This window comes from Schistocerca nitens, chromosome 5, assembly GCF_023898315.1.
Source record: "Schistocerca nitens isolate TAMUIC-IGC-003100 chromosome 5, iqSchNite1.1, whole genome shotgun sequence".
Lineage (NCBI taxonomy): Eukaryota > Metazoa > Arthropoda > Insecta > Orthoptera > Acrididae > Schistocerca > Schistocerca nitens.
In genome coordinates, this window is record NC_064618.1 from 244,878,306 (window position 1) to 244,905,565 (window position 27,260).

At 42.1% G+C, this 27,260-nt stretch overlaps 1 protein-coding gene across 2 annotated transcripts in view; it reads right to left on the reverse strand.

Annotated features, from left to right (window-relative positions):
• Nucleotides 1-1,553: 1,553 nt before the first annotated feature.
• Nucleotides 1,554-27,260, reverse strand: part of LOC126259472 (transcription factor 25) — a 118,034-nt gene continuing 92,327 nt past the window's right edge. For both annotated transcript variants that reach the window (XM_049956305.1, XM_049956304.1), the window contains exons 8-10: nt 14,474-14,723; nt 10,096-10,283; nt 1,554-2,455 (exon numbers count right to left, since the gene is read on the reverse strand). In XM_049956305.1, coding sequence (XP_049812262.1) covers nt 2,218-2,455; nt 10,096-10,283; nt 14,474-14,723 — 676 coding nt within the window. In that variant the 3' untranslated portion in view covers nt 1,554-2,217. The remainder of the gene's footprint in view (nt 2,456-10,095; nt 10,284-14,473; nt 14,724-27,260) is intronic.

Genomic DNA, 27,260 nt, shown 5'->3' on the forward strand with positions numbered 1-27,260 from the left:
TTCACGTTGTGCACATTTTTCTGGTGACAAAGGGCATAACCCTGGCGTCCAAATTACGAACCCGCCAGTTCACTTGAAGCGTATACAGTCTATTAAAGTCACTGCAATCGCATCACATGGGGATCCGCGGGTTGACAGGGTAATAAAACGGCATTTTTGCAGTTACGCAGTATATGTGATTATTACTCTGATGAACATAGCCTACTACGGCTAAAAGTTATAACATGATTACGTTCAGTTCACGTGTACAAATGTATGGAATAGTTAATACCTGACTTTCCTGTTTTCCAATTGTCAGAAGTAAGTTGGTTACAAATCTGATATATTACAATTAACGCATATCGCCTTCATAATTTTGAGAGTTTCTGTGTGTGACATTCTAAACGTGATCTTCAAAAGCTATATGTTCTAGGATAGGTTATCGAGATAGGTTTGTGGGAAGTGGGACGCCAAACGATTGCATTTAGCACCGTAATCTATCATTAATACCTGCACATTCATTTTTATTAAAATATCGATATTAAAAAGAAATATTAGGTTTATACCACTAACTCCACCCGCGCCCCACTTGCAACATCATCAGCCCCCCCCCCCCCCCAAGGGGGGCGCGCCCCCCAGTTTGGGAACCTCTGCTGTAGATGAATGATGAAATGCTGAGTACATATTGGGATAAAACAAGTTCAGTTTCTTTGTGGTTTAAGGATTAATGGAAATTAGGTTCCAATAAGAATGTTTGTTCACAATCTAATATGAATGTAATCTCAATTGTGCTCGATTTCCAAAATAAAACTGGCTTGAAAACTATTTTTGGCATTTCATCAGAATGCAATCTGAAGAGCTAAGAGGACATAGCCAAGAAAAATAAGTGACAAAATTATATCACATGTTAGCTGTGCCGGTGCAGAATAAACAGTCATCATGTTAGAAAATTACCACACAGGACCTGTCGTTGTATACTTACAAGTATTCTGTTGTGTGAGTGAGTTTCCAGACCAACTTGTTTGCTTCTCTCAGAAGTTCTAAATGAAGTGGGGTTGGGACATATGGAGACTCAGGTTTTCTATTTTCTTTAGATGAGGCTTTCTTCAGTCTGTCTTGTGTATGAGAACTTGCAAAACAGGCACCATTACACATCAGAAAATTCTCATTAGTACATTAGATAGCCAATGCGTAATGTTACAGCTGGTGTTTGGTGTGCTATTTCCAGATCGGTTTTATTTTTGTTGTCCTTTAGCTAAGAGTGAAAGCTGGATGATACACAAACATAAAATGAAAAGGGATAAAAACAACATAAGAAGAGACAGGAAAATCATTAAATATCTAGTTATTGCATCCCAAGTTAATACATTCCCAAAACCAGCTCTTTATAAGCAGTAAAAACATTCTTCCTTTGGGCATAACATTGATATTTGACAAGTTGACAATTCTGGAATTTTCACACACTGTGCAATAAACAAGAGAAGCACAGAAGGGCAAATAAACACTATTTTTCACAAATAAATTATAGGCTGGCCCACAAAAATGAAAGCCCACTTAATTTTCCAATGTCCTTTCCTTATTCAGAAGCAACTCACTAAAGTTTGCATTCCCCCCCCCCCCATTTCTACCAATGGATGGCCCACCTTACAGTTACCACTTTCTGATAAACAGATGCCTCTTTTTAATCAAAAAATTTCTCTCCTAATAAACAAAAAGTTTACCTCCTACAGAATATTACATTATAAGCCGGCTTTTTGTAGGTGCAAAGGAGAGATAATACCTGCGCGTATGTTTAGTGTTTGTTTAGTTATGTAGAAAATCCAGAAAAGTTGCTGTTACACACAATGAGATTAGCACTGGTATCTAGTCTACAGGTTTCCAAGAAACAAATTCACATAACATTCTTCTTCACGTACCACTTTTTGTAAACAGTCCCCCTCCCAGCAATACATAAAATTTCACTGCAAAATACTAACAGATTACGAATTTTATATTATAAAAAACAAGAACAACAACACAGTCAACAATAACAAGACTGTATTTACAAATTAAGTGGAACTCCACACTTTGATCATATTATATCACACACAACACATGTTATCTTGGGCTTAGTTTCCTTTGATCATAAATGAAGTGGCACAGACAATAATAAAAATTTTGTTTTTCTGATGTCTTGACATTTTATGTGCATCAGGTTTTAAGGTATTTGACAGAACAGTAACTACATATTAATTAACCTCAATCATTGTCAGTATCATCATCATAGTCATCCTCATCTTCCCCATCATCATCATCATCATCATCTTCATTGTTGTCCAAATAGTGGTCACCATGCACCACATCAGATGTGTAAATATTTGACAGCAAGTCTCGCATTGCATCTAACAACGTTGTTACACTGATGCGAAGTTCTACCCCAGCTGCAGCTGCTCCTCCTGCCCCTGCATCGGCATCTACTTCAGCTGCTTCATTTTCCCTGGAAAAGTATGATAATCAAATAAGACTGTTTTTAAAACTGTAGTATACATGGTGTATACAATGTCAACAAAACTTTTCATTGGTATAGAATGAAAATAATATTTATCTTTAATGTCTATTTAGAAATGCTTGCGTGTACTGTGTTTGTTAGTATTAGCTTCTTGAACTTTCAACTTCAGAAAATGTGCCTTTTTTTAAAGGTTCCTTTCACTCTGACCCAAGGTGGTCAAGATCATAACAGCACGGAATGATGCATGGAGTGGAGAGGGGGGGGGGGAAGGGGGGGGGGGCAGAATATTGTGAGGAGGATAGCAATGGATGCAAATGCCTGGCTGAGTTCTAGATGTACATCTATCCATCTCACAGATTAAATCAAACAAAAGAAAGTTCACGATGGAATAACAACAATATTGTGAACAGAATAGTGAGCTATTCACGACAAAGAGGAGGTACCGAGTTGCAGAGAAAAATCAATGCTGCTTCTATGTGGTGAGCAGAAATCTATTCTTTTCATAATATTGTCATGTCACAGGTTAGTAAGATGACGTGAAATGTCAATGTAAGTTGATTCAGATCTGAGATTGAGCTCCGTATGTAGTAGCATCTGCAAACTGTTTCAGACCTTTTGCCTGTGGGGTACACAGTCCCTCCAAACTAAGTTTACACATGAATAACAACATAAACAACTGGTGTTTTGCTATTCTAAAGGATATGGTGATGGTTCCGAAGCAGAAATCTATAGGATCCGACAAAAATGCAATCCAAACTTTAGATTAAATTTTGACTTAAAAAGAGCAGGAATCACAAATAAAGGCACATACTGAGCAAAAAAAAAATTGCTAAGACGAGTCGTTTTGCATCCAGGAAGATGACAAGCATTCTATTAGTATCATCAATAAAGATGGTCTCAAGGATTGTCTATCAGGATCTGCTAAACAATGATATAAAATTTGAATCTCCTTCTGCTGATGAAGAAGTGATAATTATACACACAGACCAACACCTGATAACCTGGTATCTTACGTGAAGTATTGTAAATAAACAATGGAAAATCTGGGATAAAATAACAAAAGTATGTACACACACAAGTGTGTCCGCACACATGTAAGTACATCTAGCACAGAACAAATATAACCCCCAAATAATAATCGATTTTCACTGTGATAATGGAACTACGTATCTTCATCCCTAATTTTGGTGTGGATTGTTTTTTTCATGGGTACATCCATACACCCCCCATCATTTCACCAAACCATATACAATGACAAACTTCAATGCGCTGTAGTGTTTTAAACCAAAGCAGTACAAAACAAAACATTGGTACAGATATGTAGTTGATATAATTTTTGTTAACAGATGAATCAATTCTCTTATTTAAAAAATTCATAAGGACAAACACTTTCCACCCACAAATGCAGTTCATCACTGAAACACAAACAGGTGAAAAACTCAGTTTCTTAGATTACACCGTACATGAGAGATACAACAAACATGAGCTCACAATTTATAGCATACCTACAATCACCAGTGCCATCATTCATAACCTGTCCAATCAGCCTATAACTCATAAAGCAGATGGTTTCAGATATGAGATAAAATAATCAACAAAATGCAAAAACAGGCAACACAGTCATAAAAAGAATCATACACATTGATACAACACAACTCACAACAAATTGCATAACAACAAAATTACACAGAGGGTGGGCAATATATTAGAGAGACGAGGACTAAACATAGCATACAGAATCCAACAATACAATACAGAACAGACTTGGAAGAAATACCACCAACACTGACAAATACAGCTAGCCTGGTATATATCAACTACCTTGCAACTGCTATCAATCTCTTTGTGTGGGACATACAACTAGAAATTTTAGAAGCACCTATACACGATATCTCAGAGCACTGAAAAGTAATAGCTCACATTCAACATTTGCAGATCATCCAAAGGCACCATGAAAACAGAAACTGATTTAAAAATTCTTACAACTAGTAACAGCTTATATCAAAAATTAACAATAGAAGAAAACTCTCATCTCCAAAAATCAATAGCCCCAGAGAGAAAGTACCAATAACCCCACCCCAAAACAGCACATAATCACCGTCAAATGGCTCTGAGCACTATGGGACTTAACATCTGAGGTCATCAGTTCCCTAGAACTTAGAACTAGTTAAACCTAACTAACCTAAGTACATCACACACATCCATGCCCGAGGTAGGATTCGAACCTGCGACCATAGTGGACGCACGGTTCCAGACTGAAGTGCCTAGAACCGCTCGGCCACACCGGCCGGCCATAATCACAATCTAAAATTAAATTCCCCTCTCCCCATACTTCACACCACTCACCACTTTACCTGCCTATCCATAACTCTCTCCCTCTCTCTCGCACACACACACACACACACACACACACACACACACACACACACACACACACACACACACACACACACACACACACACACACACACAGCAAGTGATCACGAGAAGATACCACTGTTTTGTTTTCATTTCCTGCGATAATCAGTAATGTAATTGTGCTTTACAACGAAAACAGATTACATGTAAAGCTGTACAAATTTCTCTCTAGTAATATTCAGTCTTCATGTTATATCAGGCACCAAAAGGTTGTCCATCTGACAACTTATGGAAGACAGCAGCAAAACATCTATGAAATATAGAAATTATTTTACAGTAAAGTGTGAAACTTAATATTTTATTAGTGGAATGTGAATAAACTACAATGTCTAAATATTTTGGTTTGACAGATTTTTCATGTTTTATTGGAACTTTGAAAGATTGATGAATGAAATGAAATGTTTTATACAGTCATGAAAGATAAAGCAATTAAAGATTATACACTGATGTGCTATTAATATGGCGAAAACTACCATATATGTGAATTACACATTTCCGAAATATTAAAAGTATGGGTAATGGAAAACATGATATGATGAACAAATAGACTACATCAAAATGATGGAGACTAATTTAATGGGACTCTAAGTTGAATAGTACATCAAGAATAGAGGAAATGAAAAATTACACTCTCATTGACACAATAGCAATGAGAAAGTAAATAAATAAATTTCTCTGTTTAGTGCTATGGCAACAAAAACATACAGCTAATCCAAAACAGTTAATCTACGTCATCACACAAATTATAATAAAATCTGCACACTAACATTTACTTTTCCCAGCACAAATCTATGACAAAGACAATAATTACAATACAACTATAAATTTATGCATGCAGCTGCTTGAAAAACAAACACTACAAGGTCAACTAGAATACTAGAATCAAGAAATACATTTCATCAAGAGAGAATCTGTCACATCAGTGGAGGAGAAAACTAAGGGACGTAGAGCTATATCTGACTGTCTTCTGCAGCTGATGGCTGTCAACTGAGATACTGCTCTTGGTTATGAACAATAGCATGAAATTTCTTTTTACCATTGCAATATTAATACATGAGAGTGGCAATACATTACACTACAGCTGTCAAGGGGCTTTTGGTACAAGATGTCACGAGCAATTATTTTGATGATATATTTAACGACAGAATCTGTGCAGTATATGGTGGCCAATGCGCAGTGACCAAGTTTCGTCCAAAGTGCTGGACACGTTCATTTGTTTGTTCAGAAGGGAGGCCAACACCAATTGCCCACTTTTGGCTGATCAGCGATGTGCTGTGATTACAGAATTGAGGTGCAAGCCATGCAGCCTTTCTCTAACAATTTTACAGAAACTATCTGGTAAAAAAATTTCATTTTTGTATTAATTATAGCTTTATATGTCAACTTCATGCTGATGTGCCCTTCATTTTGTTAATGTTCATAATTACTGTGATATTTGTATTTGAATAATACACTGTGTGAAATTCGACAAAGTTTGCAATGAAAAACAGGGGTCACTATGATTTGCATTTGGTACATATTATATAATATGTTGCTGCATATGAAATTTAATTAACATATTGCAGTTTCCTTCGGCTTGGGTGGAGGTCTCTTTCTGTTACCAGTGTCAAGAAAATTGATTCCGTGTAGCAGACTCATTTGTGACTGTGCACTCCAATGATAAAGCCAAAATGAAATATCCACAACATTCCTCATATTTCATAAACAGTTTGAGGTATCAAAACGAGTTTTAGCAAATGATAGCACACCTTAAGCAAAACTTCATTAGATACCATGTTATTCCACTAACTAGACTTTTTCAATGAAATACTGTAATTTTTAAGGGCCACTGACAGCTTGTGAAATAAGAAATGATGTGGGTTTTGGAACAAAATAAGTGAAGACATTACACATTTATTTTTGTACTGAATACAGCTTTTTCATATGCTATCGACATTACTTTTCCTTAGTTCCTATCTTAATAAACATAATATGCCACTGTTTCAGAATTCTCTTGCAGTTGCATCTGCACAACATGTTAATGTGGCGACTTCCATGTGAACTCTATTATGTTTTGGCAAAAGAAGCAAATTTTAACAGGGCAACAAGAGATAACAAAATTCACCACTTGTGATGCTTCTCTGAGAGTTAGGAATGGTTAACAAGTCAGGTGAAAATAAATAGCTGCTTTTGTCACATTTTCAGTGGAATTTTGTTTAGATTTTAACCATACCAGAGGTGACAGAAGATCTTTTTGAATGGTCGCCATGTAAGTGTGGGCATGAAGGGCCTCCACTTAATATTTACAAAAAATACAAATATAGGCTTTATTTTAGAATGGCACTTTCCCTCCATTGCTTGGCATTTCCCCTACAGCACCTGCCTATTACCCCCTCCACTACCACTCTCCCCAAGCGAGCCCTGCCGACTGCTCCTACCGGACACGTTATTCTGCAAGCATTCTAGTAGGAAAATAGTGTGTTGAAATAAGTGTTACATGCTATTTATGCTAACAAGCCCGACATAATAATTAATATTTTTTTCAAATACCACTACACTGAGAGCGCCCAGAGAGAAAATGACAAACTCCAAAAGCAAGAGATTTCAGATATAAATAGATTCAAATTAATATAAGCTACTTACAATCCTCTGACTGAAAGAGTGCGAGGAACTTAGCATAGCAAGCAAAAATGACATCTAAATTAAATGTAATTAATAAGTTTTGTATTTCAACAACTTTAGTGGAGGGTCTTGAACTGGCAATGTTAGTATCAAAATTCAGTCACCAAAAAATAAATATTAGCAACATGAACTGATGTCGAGCGTACAATGCCCACATTCATATGTACAAAATCATGTAACTTCCATACTAAGACTGTTCATGTGGACACTGACATGGGCTGCATATGTAAATTTCAAGGTGCTACATATGTAATATCACAGAGGAACATTTACGTAATAAGCCGTGGGAAGCCAATGTAGCATCACCCAACGGGGATACGAAGCTGTGGATGGAAAGTGTGCAAAGGCCACCCCCTCCCTCCACAGAAATAGCCAAATGTGATACTAAACCTGCTGTAAATGCAGAACAAGAGTATGTCCACTAAACTTACATTCAGTATCTGAGCATTTACTGCTTGATCCTCCTTTAGATTTTCCCATTTACCATTTCTTATGTTTAAGTATCTACGATTTCTGAAACTGAGGCAGAAATACATATAGCATCTGCTGAGCTTGGTATTTTTAACTCCGATAGCTATGAGTAAGCATCCAATGATTCAAGGAGGAATGACAACATAACACTAGTTTTAGATAGTGCTGATTCCAGACGGATTCAATGAAGGGTATACCTTATTAGCTGAATGGTAATGTGCTTGCCTCCCAAGCAGCAGGCCCAGGTTCAATTCTGGCTGGGTTGGAGATTTTCTCTGTTCATGCACTGGGTGTTGTGTTGTCCTCATTGTCATTTCATCCTCATCACTGGCATGCAAGTCGCCCAATGTGGCATCGACTGCAATAAGACACACATTCGGTGGCCGAACTTCCCCAGATGGGGCCTCCCGGACAGCAATGCCACATGCTCATTTCATTTCAATGAAGAGTCCCAAGAAAATTTAATTAATGAAGCAAGGCAGGAGTTTACAAAATCCCCATTTGAATGATGCTTGGACATTATTGGTTAGTACGATATCTTCACCACTAAAGGATTAATAGACATGATGGAAAAGATGAAATGAGAGCTGTAAATTTCTTGATTGATGATGTTATAGATGTGCTCACCAACTTCATTGTTCATCTGGAGTGACTTACTGTTAAAAGCTGCGAGTCCATATTTTGAGAAAAGTCTAGCAACCAATCTATTGCATTTGGTACACAGCAAAAGAGGGAAGAAAATCAATCATGCTGGTGTTTACAGGTCCATCCAAAATTTTGCAAGACAAGGTTTTAGGCAAACATGGAAAACCTACCTTAGGGCTATTATGAAAAACCTAAATCCGGACAGCACACGGAACTTTCTAGCCTGAACCTCAATGCAGAGTGCTGATAACAGCACCATCTCTCACTGTGATAAGATTCTGGACATGAATAGACATTTTTGTACATACACCCAGTGACTTTTTACAGGCTTGATGAGGCTAAATATATTTTATTTTCACTCTACTATTTAAGTGATTATACTCTTTCTGTACATGGACTAAAGAAAGAACAAAGCTGGAGAGACTGGTTTAAAATTAAAATTTAAAACAGAGAATCACATCATGACGGTAAATTATTGGATCAAGTGCGACTTCTAATTCTCTGGACAACACTCTTTAAAATTCTTTAATTGTTATAGTATTACGGTTACCCAGAATGTAGTGCACAACATTCCCCCCCTCCCCCCCCCCCCCCCAGCTATGAATGCGAAACGTTACATATATATTATTTGAAGTCTTCTGAGCGAGTGCACCAAGTTTCTGTCACTTCCGACAGATAGCATAGCTGCAGGACAGTTTCAAAATGGCATCTCTAGATGATGTATGTTACAGGCAAAATGCCATCATAGGATTTCTCACTGCAGAGAAACAAACTGTGGGGAATATTCACAAACACTTGTGCAAAGTCTATGGAGCGTCTGCTGTCGACAGAGGTACAGTTAGTTGCTGGGCACTGAACGTGAGGTCATCAGAAGGCAGTTCGGTTGAGCTCCACGATTTGCAGTGGTCGGGGAGACCATCCACGGCTGTCAGACCTGACATGTTGCAGCAAACTGATGTCATTTGTGAGGACAGATGCATTACAACTCGGCAGTTGGCGCTCCATCTGCTAATCCGCAAAGGAAGTTCACACATTGAAGCACCGGCTCCACCACCAGGAAGAGTATTGGTACGGACAATGCATATATGCCCTTGTTTCGCACTGGAGGAAGGCCATAGAACGGGATGGAGATTACATAGAAAAATAGGACATGTAGAAAAAACCCCATTCTTTCGTGTGTTTAATTCTCATTATGTGCATTAAAGAATTGTTGAAAAAAAAATTCAGTGCATTCCTTTCTGGGCAACCCTAATAAATGCACTGTAACATGTACTAGTAACTAGCTTGTTCTTGAAAGTACCAAGTGAAAAAGAAAAGGTATTTATATTAATCTATGTATACAGTGTTTTACAAACAGAAAAAACAGCATCATTTTCTGTTATCTTACTGTTTTCTAAATATAATGGTGCAAATTTGGACAAATGTTCACTCACACACGTTCTGCAACAACAGCTGCTGCAGCTGGTTGGTTTAAGTTGAAGTTTGGCATCAAAGAGCGAAAAAACATTGAAAATGCGTTTGAACGTTCATATGAAGATCTCAAACGCTGTGGCCTTGTGTAGATATCAATGGAGTCTAGTGGTGGAAATGGATCAAAACTCAGGACTGGACCTTGAACATCCTACAAAACAGAAATTAACACATTGTACCATTAAAAACAAAAAACAAATGAAGTAGTCTTATTTATGCTAACATTACTAGTTTAGTGTTGTGATATGATCTATACTGCTGCAACACTTACTTTATGTATTTTATCAAAACTTAATTATGAGGTACATGATAATAAAATTACAGATTTTATTTTATTGTCAATGATAATCAGAAACGCATTAAGGAACATTTCTCAATTAACGCCAGAGAAATTACAATACACGTGTTACATATCAGCATCATCAAAATCAATAAAATAAGACAGTATAAAGGCTGACAACTAATTTTATTAGCAACCACATGACAATTGACTTTATCCTTTTTTGCAGAATCATAAAACACACACACACACACACACACACACACACACACACACACACACACAAATTCCATCACAAATTACTATAGAAAATAATTTTTTAAATTAGGAATGTTGAAGTGAAACTTCACACCCCCAGCCCAAAGAAGTGGGGGTTGCGAGGACTGATGGGGGGCGGCGAGGGGTGAGGGGGAGGGCAGGGCGAGGGGGGAGAGGGAGGGCATGGCGAGGGGGGGAAGGGGGAGGGTCAGGGCGAGGGGGGAGAAGGGGGAGGGTCAGGGCGAGGGGGGAGAAGGGGGAGGGTCAGGGAGAGAGGGGGGAAGGGGGAGGGGGAGGGCGAGGGGGGAAGGGGGAGGGGTAGAGGTAGGGCGAGGGGGGAAGGGGGAGGGGTAGAGGTAGGGCGAGGGGGGAAGGGGGAGGGGCAGGGCGAAGGGGGAGGGGCAGGGTGAAGGGGGAGGGGCAGGGCGAAGGGGGAGGGCAGGGCGAAGGGGGAGGGCAGGGCGAAGGGGGAGGGCAGGGCGAAGGGGGAGGGCAGGGCGAAGGGGAGGGCAGGGCGAAGGGGAGGGCAGGGCGAAGGGGAGGGCAGGGGGAGGGGAAGGGCAGGGGGGAGGGGGATGGGGGAAGGGGGAGGGCAGGGGGAGGGGGAGGGGAAGGGCAGGGGGGAGGGGGATGGGGGAAGGGGGAGGGCAGGGGAAAGGGGGAGGGCAGGGGAAAGGGGGAGGGCAGGGGAAAGGGGGAGGGCAGGGGAAAGGGGGAGGGCAGGGGAAAGGGGGAGGGCAGGGGAAAGGGGGAGGGCAGGGGAAAGGGGGAGGGCAGGGGAAAGGGGGAGGGCAGGGGAAAGGGGGAAAGGGGGAGGGCAGGGGAAAGGGGGAAAGGGGGAGGGCAGGGGAAAGGGGGAAAGGGGGAGGGCAGGGGAAAGGGGGAAAGCGGGAGGGCAGGGGGAAGGGGGAGGGGGAAGGGCAGGGGAGGGCAAGGGGGAGGGCAGGGGGAAGGGGGAGGGCAGGGGGAAGGGGGAGGGCAGGGGGAAGGGGGAGGGCAAGGGGGAGGGCAGGGGGAAGGGCAAGGGGAGGGGGTGGGCAGGGGGAAGGAAGGGGGTGGGCAGGGGGAAGGAAGGGGGAAGGGGGTGGGCAGGGGGAAGGGGGTGGGCAGGGGGAAGGGGGTAGGAAGGGGGAAGGGGGTAGGAAGGGGGAAGGCAGGGGGAAGGGGGTGGGCAGGGGTAAGGCAGGGGGAAGGGGTAAGGCAGAGGGAAGGGGAAAGGCAGGGGGAAGGGGTAAGGCAGGGGGGAAAGGAAAGGGGAGGGGGGAAAGGAAAGGGGAGGGGGGAAAGGAAAGGGGAGGGGGGAAAGGAAAGGGGAGGGGGAAAGGAAAGGGGGGTTGGGAAAGGGGTGGGGAGGGGAGGGGGAAGGAAAGGGATGGGGAGGGGAAAGGGGAGGGGGAAAGGAAAGGGGGGTTGGGAAAGGGGTGGGGAGGGGAAAGGAAAGGGATGGGGAGGGGAAAGGGGAGGGGGAAAGGAAAGGGGGGTTGGGAAAGGGGTGGGGAGGGGAAAGGAAAGGGATGGGGAGGGGGAAGGAAAGGGATGGGGAGGGGGAAGGAAAGGGATGGGGAGGGGGAAGGAAAGGGATGGGGAGGGGAAAGGGGAGGGGGAAAGGGGAGGGGGAGGGGGGAAGGGTAGGGGGGAAGGGGAGGGAGGTGGAAAGGTGAGGGGAGGGGGAAAGGGAAGCGGAGGGGGAAAGGGAAGCGGAGGGGGAAATTTGGGGGGAAGGGGAGGGGTAGGGGGAAAGAAAAGGGGAGGGTGAAAGGAAAGGGGAGGGTGAAAGGAACGGGGAGGGAGGGAGAAAGGAGAGGGGGGAGGGGGAAAGGGGAGGCAGAAAGGGGAGGGTGAGGGGGAAAGGGGAGAGGGTAGAAAGGAGGGAGGGAGGGATGGAGGGAGAGAAGTGAGAGTAGGTGTGTGCATGTGTGGATGCATATCTGTAAAAGAGATAAAAACTCACCAAGTGAACAATGTCATACACATGGTTAATACTATCACGATCCACTGTTTTTTTCCTGACACTGGAGCTTGATGTAGGCGGAAATTGGAGGAGGGTAGCACGTGCTGCAGGCAGTGGGGGGAGACAACGAAGTAAGTGGAGAACGGTAGGGGTGGCTGGAGAATGGTGTAGGATATTGTAGAAGGCTGCCTAAGAGTCCTGGGGGATGGACGTGGGGATGGAGAAAGATGCGAGGTGACGGGATGGGGGGAAAAGGGTGCGAGGGAACTGGAGGTCGGGAAGGGTGCGAGGGGGCTGGGAGTGGAGATGGGTGTGAGGGGGCTGGGAGTGGAGATGGGTGTGAGGGGACTGGGGGTGGAGAAGGGTGCGAGGGGCTGGGGGTGGAGAAGGGTATGAATTAGGCCTGCCCTTCTCTGGGCCCCGGGTCCCTGCCCTGTGCCCCCCCACCCTTGTCCAGGTCCTCCCTACTCCTACGAACCTTCTCCGGGCATACACCCCTGCCAATTGGAGTAATAACACACAAAAATTTAAAGGAATTGAATAAGATGTATCTAGAAGCTAAATGCATACTTAGAATACATTAGTACTTTCAAAACTGGGTGTAAGATGTAGATATAATGCTGTGTATCTTCGTACATAATTTTCTAAATTTTTCCATTGCTTCGTTGTGATTCTCTTATGCTACTTTACATATTAAATTCTACACTACTCCCAAGCAGATAGAAAACTGGCTTCTAGAATACATTGACAACCTAAATGCAAGACATAAAGATGAACCAATTATGGAAGAAACAATAAATGTCAAAACTAGAATTACTTCATCATGGGCGTGGGGCGAGCTACCTAAGGACAAGGCAAGTCAGAAACTATCAGTGTATCGATGTTAATATTATAACATACGAGATTTTCAAATCTGAGAATTTTGAAGTCACAGGGAGCACAATTGTCAAATTAGAAGATATGTGTACTTGAATATGGGACCGGAAGTAGAAATGCGAATGAAACAAACGAATGCTGAAAAGGAAAATGTGAAAACATTAACTGATAATTCTCATCCGTATTGGAATGTAGGACCTCGACTACCATAAGATGTAGTATGTTGAAAGTATTTCACCACTGTCTGGGCTACAGCTTCTGGTGCAATGCTTAGAGCAGCATTGATTGCTCTATATGGCCAATGCAGTGCCTTCATTAGTTTTCTCATTGATCTTTCTCGTTGACTCCCCATGCCTTTGCTGATGTGAAACATTTAACAAATTGTAAAATTCTTACCATGAGGTTTTTTATCATCTCCCTCTCCCTCTCACAAAATGCACTGAGCTTTTACTCCAGCAATACAAAATGCAACAAGAGTGTCAGCAAACACACTATGGTCAATTTCAGTTCTGCCCACCTATCTAGATGGTTTAAACCTTTCAGAACCTTTGGCTACAACTGTGTACATTAACTTTTACTTTACAAAGCAAAAATTTCTGTGCTTGCTGAGGAGGATGTCCACACAAACAAACTTGTTATTCATAAAAATTACTATCACAAAATATATCATGTTCAAAAATCTTTAAAATGTCATGCAACTAGGTAATAAAACTTCATGCATATGCTTCCAACATTCACTCTGTGATTGTCAGTCACTTTAACTGTCAAACGATCTTAAAAGCATCACTATAATTGAAAACAATCACTGTGGGGTCCCGGACTTAATACGTGAGTATGAAGATAGCTCACAACTCACTAAACAGGGAAAGTGCTTGACGCACCTGAGCATTTGCCACCCCCCCCCCCCCCTCCGAACACAAACACAGACTTTGTAGTTAAAAAACATAGACACCATATTATTTCCAAAATTACTTACAGATGGCAGCGCTCCTGAAACATCTTTGAGATCTGACAGCACAATGTGACGAAGCACATTCCTTGGTGTTTTCATATACCTCTTTTTTCTGTTCTCACCACTGTCCAGAACAAATGCATCTTTACTGTCAACACGGTCCAGCACAATATTTACATTCTTCTCTAGCCACGCAATCACTTTAGGATCTTTCCATTCATGATATGTTCTTGAGACATACAACTGAACCAATTGTTGCAGTGGCTGAGTTTGACTGTAAAATTCAATAATAAATTCATGTAATATTTACTCTCGAAGTTTATTAACTATACAATGGACTATTACATGTGTTTTTCATGGCTACATGACAGCACTCACAATGAGGTGTGACAGTTCTGCAAGTGTGTATACAAAAAGCTGCATGCAAATTAGGAGAAAAGAGAATGCAGACTACGTCTTTCATATTCATGGAATGCAGCTAATCTCGCTTATCCTTACTTTAATACAATCTCAATATGTATGATGTATTTGGAAAGGGGGCAGGAGGAAACAAGGGAGGATGTAACAGTTATAGCAGAGATCACACAGTCAAAGTGGTGTCTTGAGTTTAAACTAAGCCATCATGTTCCAATGTAGCAGCATCCTTATCACTATAACACAAAATAAAATGTTAGAAACAGAGGAACAATAACTGAATCATACCAAAACCTTTCAAATTCACTGCTGTAGCCTCATCAGTTACATAAACTATCCCTCGTTTAGCACACAGTAGCGAATCATTGCCAACCTAAAAGCAGCAACACGGCAAGCAGTGCCTCTGATCTTAACTTTGGCCTGAAACAAGGTTCGCAGGAGAGCTTCTGTAAAGTTTGGAAGGTAGGAGACGAGATACTGGCTGAAGTAAAGCTGTGAGACTGGGCGTGAGTCGTGCTTCGGTAGCTCAGATGGTAGAGCACTTGCCCGCGAAAGGCAAAGGTCCTGAGTTCGAGTCTCGGTCGGGCACACAGTTTTAATCTGCCAGGAAGTTTCACATATTTAGTAGTTTGTCATTGTGCCAACATACACACAGAGTGTCACCAGAAGGGCACTAACGAGAACTTGTGTGAGGATGTCAGCCTTTATAACAATATCATTTGATACTGTTCAGATCACTGAAAAAATTTGCAACACTATTTTATAACACACCACTGGAGAGTAGTGCCACTAGACAGTTTCAGAGAAAATGGTAAGTGCCCAGAAATAAACAAGTGGATAATGGCAATCTAAATACAAATCCAAAAGGACAAAACTGAGAGGAATCATCAACAGTGCATGAATGAAACGCGCACAGCAAACAGAGAGGAATAACCAGAAACAAGCATGTCATTGCGTACAAATAGTAACATTGGTGACCTGAAAGTTTCAGATACATAAACACAATCTGACAAGGAATGCATGCTCACTTTCCTTTTTGTCTATACTGTCATAGGATCCTGCCAACTCACTTAGTGTCCATGCCACCAATAGTGTGGCTGTGAAATCTTAAAACTATTAACGGACAACACTAGTGTGTTCATCTAGACATCTCTGCCCAAATCTGGGCCGATTGCCGATGATACTTAATTACCCCCCCCACCATTCTCCAACAGGCATAAAGGTTTATGCTTTATCCACTAGGGCAATGGGGAGCATTGTGCGAGTAGTTCTGCCAGTGGCTTCAACAACTTCTGAATTTCCTGAGTTTCCATCCCTGTGGTGTCTTGCACGGTTGCTGCCTGGTCCATTTGAGACTGCAGTTACTGCTGAAGCACTTAAACTATCAGTGACTAAACTCCATGGGTTGCCAGCTCTTTGCCAGTTCAGTCATCATCATCATCTGCTCCTGCTGCTGCAGGTAATTGTGGCGTGTGCACAGGTTGTAACAGCACTATGACTGTGTCCCGAGTGTGCATTGAGGAGTACTGGCAGGCTGCAAGGATGGCCTTAAAATGTGGTCGCCAATAGAGGCAGGACTGGAAGCCCACTGCACCAGCTTGAGGAGTGGGGATACCTCCTGGGTTATGTCTCATTTGCAACTGGTTTCAGTGAGGGATCAGATGCTCCTGCCCAGCTGCAACAAGGAACATTTGGTGCATCTAGTAAAGTGTGAGAGACAAGGCAGCTCTATCCTAGTAGCTGGGTGTGTAATAGAAGCTTGGGGTTCACGAGATGGGGCACAACAAATCCAGGAACACATGTGGCCTGTGCCTATGCGCTACCTCAGCAGCGCTTGGTCCATTGACTGGGGTGGACTGGTAGGTGGCATGAAGAACTGTCAATGTCTCGTCAGTGGGCATCAGTGCCAGCACCCTCCTCATTTGTGACTTGGAAGTTTTGACCATTCACTCCATTTTGGAATTTAAAACTGGGTGGAAAGGGGTGGTGGTCAGGTGCTAGGTGCCATTGCATTAGCAGAACACTCCAGCTTTCATCAAAACAAACTGAGGTTGTCAGATACTAAGGCGTTGGGGATGGGGAGTCCCTCTACTGTAAAAAGTGAAACAAGCACTCAAATCGTAGTGCGTGCAGTCAGAGAAGAGACATTCACCACCATCAACCACACAACACCCTGAAAAGAGGGGGCAAAGTTGATATGCACCTTCTCCCAAGGGTGCTCAGGCTTGAGCCATGGGTACAGACTTTCTGCTCAGGAGGATTGGTTGTGAGCTCAAGCCTGACACATACACACTGCATGCTCCATTACATTGCCTACTCTGGCCTGTAAATGTGGCACCAAGATAAAGCTTTCATCCTCGACATCTCCCATCGGGAAGTATGTGGCAACTGAAAGACATGGTCACACATTGTACGTGGGACAATGACAACACTTAGCATCCTCTGTAGATAACACCAGTGCTCCCTGAACAATATTAAACCTATGTTTCATAGCCAAATAATTGAGCAATGCAGGGTGTGATCCTTTTGGGAAACTCCATGGCCAACCACTTTGAACCACTGACACGACTCTATGCAGGAGAGGGTCCTCTAAGTAATCACTATTTCATGAGCAGTGATTGGAAAATCTTGCAATGTGTGATGCATTATCTCATATAGTGTGAAACACACTGCTTCCAGATGATCAAACTCGATGTCAGGCAAAATAATGTATTGGTGTTTGCATGCCGAGCAATGGGCCACAAATAAATTTAGTAATGGTAATTGCTCAAGAACAAAGCCCAACGTTAAGAAACACTGTGCCCTTCTGTCTGGAAGGTTAGAATATGAACTAAAAAGAGAAATGAGGTGGTGTTTGTAATCTACAAGTAACTCGAACTTATTAGCATATATTAAAGTTCTCTGCTGTCGGCATAATCCTCTTAGCGATTAACATGTGCCCCAGATAGTGCACAGAAGGTGCAAAAATACTTGCACTTATCAAGGTTACAATGGAGTCCATACCCTGGCAGCCACTGAAATAGTGTTTGTAAGCTTTGCACGTGCTCTGCCCTAGTACCATCAGTCAACCAAATGACATTCAAATAATTTACGCACTTCCGAATATTGTGAGTTCGCTGCTCTGTGTACATTCAGGAAATTCCTGGTGCTGAGATGAGCTCAAAAGGCAACTTCCTGTACGGATACATTCCAAAAGGCATATTTAGTACTAAGATTTTCTGCATGTCTGTATCTAGATATAACTGCAAGTATGCATCCTTCAAATCAATCTTTGAAAAACACTGCCACCCTGATGACTTTGCTAAAAGTTCCTGTGCCCAAGGGGTAAGATATATGTCTATCTAACTTTGCTTGTTAAGCGTGGCCTTAAAGTGACTGCAAATTCTGATGGACCCATTTGCTAGAGAGAGAGACCCAATGACTGACAGAGATTGGCATAATGACCCCAATTCCTGTAATCTCACTATATCACACATTGCGATAGGAAGTGACTGTGCATGACAAAATTTAGACACAGCGGACTGTTTGAGTGAAGTATGTGCTTCAAACTCATTGGCTCAGGGCCATCATTGATTGGAACTGCTCATAATTCTCTAATAACAATTCTAAACACCTCTAATAACAATTCTAAACACTGGAATGGTACCTAGCTGAATACAAGGTTCACCTCATCCAATACTTGGAAACAAATGCAATGAATGCAGGTATGCCAAAAGTTTTTACAGCCACCAGTGAACATACAACCATCAAAGTGATTTGTCTTTCCGCTTTCTTATATTTTTGCCCATATAGTCTTTTACCCCACAAAGGGATCCTCTGTCTGCTATATGAGATAACCTGCCACTGCGGTGGCTACGAAACACCAACTCTGCAACCCACGTCTCAGTGAGGGAGTGGCTCCTTCTCTTGACCAATTCACTTCTCTTCATTAATTTCTCTGTTGCCACTGTGTCACATCCCAAATCCAGATATCTGCAGCATCAGTTTCTGCCATATGTTGTGAGGATGCTCCAACAACAATGGTACCACCACCTACTGGTTGTAACTTCAACAGTATTAGTGAGGTGAATTAACTTTCTATTTTTGTGGCTTCTTCTGTTTTTGGACACAGCAATGATCGGGAGACTTTATGTGCTTAGAAACCTGCAGGTGTGATTTGTGAAACCTGAAGGACCTGCGGATGTCCCAGTTTAAGCAAAATTATAGGGAGCACTATTTATGGCCAGTCATATGACAGCAATGTAACCTGGCACATCACATATTTTGTTGCATGCAGTTAGTGTCAGTAACATGTAGTACTTGCCAACATTATTGGCATGAGGCACATGACTATATGGAATCTGTAATAGTTATCTTTCATTTTTTTGTGTTCTTTAGATGTATTGTATTCCTGATTGATAGAGGTTGCACAAATACCAGGCTTACAAACATGAGCAATAATGACTGAGGAAGTGATTGAATTCTTGGTGAAACAAGTAGCTGAATTGAAGGAAAGTAACGCTGCTTTGCAAAGGCAAAGGCCAGACAGGCAGCAAAGTAGGTCGACAGGGTGAACTAGCTGGAGCAGTAGAAACAAAATTTTCATTTAGCATACTTACTCCTTCATTAAATTTGGCTGCAGCTAGTCTAGTTACCCTTTCTTTGAGTAAAGCAACTGAAAATGAGACAGCATTTATTGATAACTTGGAAACTAATGCAAGGCTGCGGGAGTGGTTGGATGAAGTATGTTCAGACACAGCCAAATTATGATAATTTATGGGTGAGGCAAAGATATACTAATGTACCATGAAGGGTTGAAAAGACACACACATTTCAGCAACTCATAACAGGCAGCACTCAGCACTACTGTAAATAGAACAGTACAAGAGTCTTTAGGGAACAGCTTAATGGAATATCCCAGAAGTACAACGAATTGGTGTAAGCATTCTCGGATAGGATGAGGAAGATAAGTGCACAAACTTGTGAGTTGACACAGTATGAGGTGGTAGAAAAAATTATCCTCCAAGAGGCAGTGTACAGAATATGTTAATTGTGTTTCTTGAGGGTACCTCCATCCAATATGTCGAGTAGAGTGTGGATGGAGAATCCGAAGGATTAGGCTGCTGCCATTAAGGTTGTTAGGCAGCCAGAGGAGGTGCATATAGCAACATAAGTATAGGATAAGAGAAGCGTTTTTTCCTTGGAGGTAAAATATTGCACGTGTGGATGTGAGGCCCGTATTTGGAGGCAATGCCTCTGGAGTGTGAAGTGGTAGGGCACCACGCACGGCATTGTACAAATAACAAGTAGGGCGGTAGAAGGTCGTTAAACATCAACATGTTTTCCGCAACTGCCAAATGAGATTCCCAATGAAATTCAATGCTACGAAGATATTTGCACATTGAGAATACAGCTTAGTCAGCGTGGTGAACAGTATGGAACAGGGATTTTAGTGGACACACGGCTAATGAGTCATTAGTGAGTCTTGAACCCTTTGGTAGGAAGAGACTGAATTCCTCACCGTGTTATAGATTACATGGAATAGGTGACAATGAAGTGGCATCACTGGGGGTCAATGTTGCACAGTTTTTGTATTGGAGCAAGGAACTGTCAAGAGCACATGGATTTGTTGCTATATGTTGGTGAGGGGTACTGTGCAATAATAGGGTGGGATCATGTTATAGCAAGAACAAACATGATTTATGAACATAGTACTTTACAGAACCAGTTTAAGGTGCAATAAAGTACAGGTTGCACTTAGCACTGTACACACTGAATGGGCAACAGTAATCTAGATTACAGAATAGGCCGAACACTTGTTTGCGATCGCTTACATAATGCTGTTTCTTTGATGACTCAATAGAGTGCACCAGGGGAACAACCCAGCTGGCCTCTATAAGCAGCACTGTGAACTGTACAGACGTGCAATTTCTGAAATCGCGTGCATATCAAGTGAAGGTACATCAGAGTGCTTAAATAAGTGTCATGCAAAAACGCATCTTTTGCAGCATACTATCAAATTAAGTGGAACACTGTCCTAACTAGGAGAGACCTCTGTAAATGATACACTGTTACAAAGTTCAACTAGTAGGAAAGTGAGACCAATTAAAATGCATACACAATCATAAAGGCTCAGCTCACATAACAAGTGCCAAATGGTGCAGGAGAACTACTCTGGCTAAGGGGAGGAACTGCCCTACTCAGTGATATTTTCTTTCCTATATAGCCATTGGAACCCAATGACAAGTTGGCAATATCACATACTTTTATATCTAGAAGCACGCCACATATGTAGGAAGTGAATGGAGAACAAATGGTCCCAGTTAGTGTGGATAATTTTGGCACTGATGAAATGATTATTACCACTTTGGACATCCTGGGGGATGACGATTTAGAAAGATCAAGTTGTGGACCTTTGCCATAAGCAAACCACAAATGCAGCTGCATTATATGAAAAAGTAAAACATTTGAAAGGGAAAGATAAGGTAGCAATAGAAATCCTATTGACACAGTTCACAGTTCTGTTCAAGATTAGTGGACCATTACCACGCAACATAGGATCCTCCTGGCGGTTAATCCTCCTGTCTATAACAACCCATAGAGAATGCCTCAACACATGCAACCAACAATGGAGGACTCGTCAATCGACAGCTGAAGAACGGCATTATTTAACGGAGTGGTAGCTTGTGGGGAGCACCCGTTATCATTGCAGCCAAAAAACTAGTAGAGCGGGATGAGGAAATACAGATTCTGTTCCAACAATAGTTACTTAAATGCTATAATTGTGAAATATGCATATTCAATATTTAATGTTATGGAAAAATTGAACAGCTTGGGTGTTTCAGCAACAGAACTGAAAAGTGGTTTCCACAAGTTAGACAGTGGACTGTTCCCCTAGTAGCATTTATCGTCCCGGGTGGGCATTACCAATATTGGTGGATGCCTTTTGGACTTAAGGATTCACTGGCCATATTACAATGATTATTGGATGGAGTGTTGGGGGGGGGGGGGGGTTTAAACCATGCCAGTGTATGGCCTACTTAGCCCCCCGTAACTTCTTGCTGTCAATGGTTACCTGAAACTATCCTCACAGTGGCTCCACAAGCTGCCACAATGGCCATTGGTTGCAGATTATAGGTGACACATGCAGACTCCAAATGAAAACAGAATGATAGGAAGAAAAATGAGAGCAAATAAAGTCAATAAAAGGAAAACTAATTAATTTAATAAAAATAATAATCAAAGTCTTGCTGTTACATTTAAGACTGGTGAACCTATCAAAACAATGAATCGAAGCATTCTAAAACTCTGCTTTATGCAATGTCATGTGAAGTTCTCTAATGTAAGTTAATCTCTGTGATTGTAATAACTGTATATGTGATGCTGAATCTTGTCTCGTGTGGAAGGATCCAGTAGTGTTTGGTTAGTGTGTGTGTGTGTGTGTGTGTGTGTGTGTGTGTGTGTGTGTGTGTGTGTGTTTTTATCATGTCAGATAAAATACAAAACAAAAGAGCCACACCCAGGATTTAGGATAAAAAAAAAAAAAAACTGGACAAGGGAATGGAACTGAATTCATCAATTTTTTGGCAATTTGGCAAGAACGAGTGTGAGTGTAGTGTTGAGTACTTTTGATTGGAGGAAACCAACTCCAATGTATGAAGTGTCAACTATCAAGTAATTTTAATCTGACTATAGGTAGGATGACAAAGTTTGGGCCACCATCATGGTATCTGCGGAACTGAAGGAAGAAGTATTAAAAGAGTCTCGTAATCATATGTTGCAAGACACAGAGGGGAAAGGACAACGGGGCACATAATGGCTAAACTGTTTTGGTGGAGAATGCGAAGACGGGACCTTGACCAGTATGTGAAGAACTGCATGCCATGTGTACAACAAGCCGATTTCAGACCTCAACGAATACTGCTTCAAAGATTACCAGAGGTGTCTACACCATTTGAAATGGTGGGGATGGACATTTTGGGTCAATTTAGCAGGACACCGAAGAGTAACCGCTGCTTGTTAACCATCACAGACTAATTTTCTGATTACACTGCAGTGGTTACCATCCCAAATCAATAAGGGAGTACAGTAACAAAAGCAACAGTAAACAACTAGTTATCGAAATTTGGTTTACCTGACGGTAATTACAAATCAGGACACCAACTTCGTATCCAAATTGATTATGCAATTACGTCATCTATGGCAGAATCGAAGTTAAGAAGTAGGCCCTACCACCCTAGGGTAAACTTGAGGATTGAGCATGTTCACCATACTATTGGTAAAATGTTAAGTTATCTGAATAGTCATCACATAGGGCATTTATCTACCGTATGTTGTAGCCACATACTATTCGAAAGTGCACGATAGTGTTGGGCTCTCACCATACGAGATGTTATACAGTAGAGCCATCATCTTTGAAAGTTATTAAACCTAACCTTGAGAAAAATGGAGACTCCATAAAAATTTTTGCAAAAAACATTAAAGGCTGTCTGGGAAGGGTAAGGCAGTGAGTTCTTGAGTGCTAGGAAAGAATCAGGAAACATAATGTTAAGTTATCTAAGTGTAGGATTGGCCAATAGGTCACGCTAGCAACTTCCCATACACCTAGGAGCAAAATGAAGAAATACCAGGGCCATACGAATCAGAGAGCTGACAATGCCTGTGAATATGAAGTTGCAATTACTAATTTCAACTTCCATTGTCTGCATAGGATGAGTTAAACAGTTTAAGGCTACCCTGGACACACTACTTGAAGTGTCAGTGCCATTATCTATGAAGATGGCAAAAGGTAAGAAGAGACTAAAAGGGGACAGAAGGTAAGTAAAGATGCAGGATGTATTGTTAATCTCCAAGGGGAGAGAGGAAGCTATGTGTTGATGTCAATGGATGAGTTCAGATTGTGCCAAAGAGAAAGAATTATCTTATGCACAATCAATATGGTCCAGACTGACATGGAAGCACATGAGATACAGATTTTTTAGGTAGCAAAAATTGATCAGGATTTCGAAGAGATGTTCTGATGCAACAACCAAACTTCCAAAGTGTCAAAATGCAATGGATTTACTCTGTATTTGCTCCAGCGATAGTCACTGAATTGTTACTAAGAAGGTCGTCCCAAGGGAATGACAAAGCTAGAATTCCAAAGCAAGTGGGATATTAATTAATAGTCCAACCTGCAATATAGCTCGCAACTACTGTCACTGGGATGACTTATGAATACGGTACAGCCCTTGCTGTAATAGCTGGAAAACCTTTACAGATTGTGCCATTCAGTACTTGACCACCTTAAATAATACCCTAAGACTACATCTCCTCCATTTGTAGGGTGAACTGATAGCCCCATGGGAAGGTCATTTTACCACTGTGCACATGTTTCAGCACATTCAGCAACACCACTTTAAGCAACGAGATATGATTATGAATGTGAGTGTGTGTGTTTCTGGTACCACTGCAGTTTTGGCCTGACTGTATGTAATCTATGTCTACTACAAGCACACAACTCCCCCAGCTCTCAAGCTCCCAGAGCAACAGTTGCCGAAAACATTTAATAGTAAGGAACAGCCAATGAATCATGTGGTTTACGCTATGGATTAGAATAGAAAGATGAGGAAAACTTTGTATTTTTACACCAATCTGCAAAACGTGTTAAGATAGTTGTGTCCAGAAATGTACACAGGTCCCACATGGGAAACCAGGTGTTTCAAGCAGGAAGGAGTGTTCCACCATGATTCAGTCTAGTACGATAAGCTTCTCTTGTTATGCTCTGAAAATGATGTCATACAGAGGGAAGCAAGTGTCAGTTTGCAGCCCAGGCAGCATATTCACAAAGAAAGAATGCTTATTCATCAGGAAGCTGACAAAGCAGAATAAGCTAGTCAGCAGCTCTGAAAGGTGATGCTGGCCAATACTACAGTTCCGACTAGGCTCATGCAGGGATTGATTAAACAAGAAAAGCTGAACAAATGAAGTCACCACCACTGAATGATGACACTAAGCTGTTACAGCATGTTGTCTCTCTCTTGGGTGGGATGCTGCTGTTTGAGAAGTACCAGCCAGCAAACACTCATAAAATATCACCTAAAATCAGACCCTCACTCTCAGATTTCTCTGTATATGACCATATCGAGTTGGGTATGTGACACCAACCATCACCACCTTCCTCAGCTGCAGAGTTAGAGGTGGAGGACACTGCAGTGCCAGATGACATATCCAGTCACCTACCAAGAAATTCATCTCCAGTAGCAACAGGCAAAGGCCTGTGCTGAAAACCACGTGCAGACGACTTGGTGCCTTTGCACCATTAGGGGTCCCGTTAACTGTCTTCCTCCTGATAATGGCTACCTCCCTAGTGATGCACATATTCAAGCATGGGCTAGGGTGGCATGGTCTCTCTGTTGCTGTGTAATGGCTCCCAAGGGCCTCCGTCATTTCTGATCACCATCCAGTGCAGGCACACGCTTTTGACTTTGGCTGTGCTGGATGTTATGGTTTGTACACTGTCTATCCTGGAGTGGTATGCGGTGACCACGAGTTAGTAAGGCCGCCAGAAGCTGCACCTTACACACTTTGGGGCCAGTTTTACTGACAACACTGAACATCACTGCTAACACATGCTGGGTTCGCTCCTAAGCTAGCATTTGCAAGACCGCGGAGCTCGGTGTCCTGGATGCCGTCAACAATATCTAGAGGCAATATCCTCCCACCTCCTGTAATCCTGTATCTGTACTAATATAAATAAAAGAGTACTGTGAACAGTGATGTTGCATTAATGACGAAGCAGTTTCGGCTATCTCCACTTCCATAACCTATGTCCCACAAAGGAAGCGGCACATTCTTCTGATCTACAAACAGCTGATTCCTCCTCCTCCTACACCCTGGAATTCATTCCAGAATTTGGGGAATTTTGCAATAGCAGAGACTACTATAGTCTGGTTAATAAATAGTGAAAGTATGAACATTTCTGATAAAACTTGGTACAGGACAAAGGTCGAGATACTAGGAACACCAACAAGAATTCCACTATGTGAAAAGTCCCATTCAGAAGTTGGCATTGCATTGATGTGTCTATCAGAAACAGTTAATACATTTCTTTCATGACTACATAACAACATAAATCTGTCTACAGACCAAAGATGAGTGAACATCATAGAAGTTCATTTGGCATGGCCATATTGAAAGTGGTATGGCGTTCACTTCCTCCAACCTCTTAACTGATTTACTGTGCCAATTACAGTGGCAGCTTAAGTTTAACATGGACTCCAAACACCAGTGCAGCTCAGCATTTTTCACTCTGAGAAATAACTGCCATAGATGAAGCAAGTTATAAGCAACAGAAAGAAATCCTAGGAACCACTGAGTACAATACTACACCTTTGGTTTTGTAGTGTGACAATGAGTCATTTAGTCACTGAGCCTAATCTTAAGCTGTCTCACACAGAGCAATTGCCATACTTTGCTTGACTGTTGCTAGCAGGGTTGCAGATAGCTGGTCCACCTGCCAAAACTGTCACACCATGTAATAAGACGTTCAAAAGTGGCAAGACGTTCAAAAGTGGCAAGACGTTCAAAAGTGGCAAGACGTTCAAAAGTGGCAAGACGTTCAAAAGTGGCAAGACGTTCAAAAGTGGCAAGACGTTCAAAAGTGGCAAGACGTTCAAAAGTGGCAAGACGTTCAAAAGTGGCAAGACGTTCAAAAGTGGCAAGACGTTCAAAAGTGGCAAGACGTTCAAAAGTGGCAAGACGTTCAAAAGTGGCAAGACGTTCAAAAGTGGCAAGACGTTCAAAAGTGGCAAGACGTTCAAAAGTGGCAAGACGTTCAAAAGTGGCAAGACGTTCAAAAGTGGCAAGACGTTCAAAAGTGGCAAGACGTTCAAAAGTGGCAAGACGTTCAAAAGTGGCAAGACGTTCAAAAGTGGCAAGACGTTCAAAAGTGGCAAGACGTTCAAAAGTGGCAAGACGTTCAAAGTGGCAAGACGTTCAAAAGTGGCAAGACGTTCAAAAGTGGCAAGACGTTCAAAAGTGGCAAGACGTTCAAAAGTGGCAAGACGTTCAAAAGTGGCAAGACGTTCAAAAGTGGCAAGACGTTCAAAAGTGGCAAGACGTTCAAAAGTGGCAAGACGTTCAAAAGTGGCAAGACGTTCAAAAGTGGCAAGACGTTCAAAGTGGCAAGACGTTCAAAGTGGCAAGACGTTCAAAGTGGCAAGACGTTCAAAGTGGCAAGACGTTCAAAGTGGCAAGACGTTCAAAGTGGCAAGACGTTCAAAGTGGCAAGACGTTCAAAGTGGCAAGACGTTCAAAGTGGCAAGACGTTCAAAGTGGCAAGACGTTCAAAGTGGCAAGACGTTCAAAGTGGCAAGACGTTCAAAGTGGCAAGACGTTCAAAGTGGCAAGACGTTCAAAGTGGCAAGACGTTCAAAGT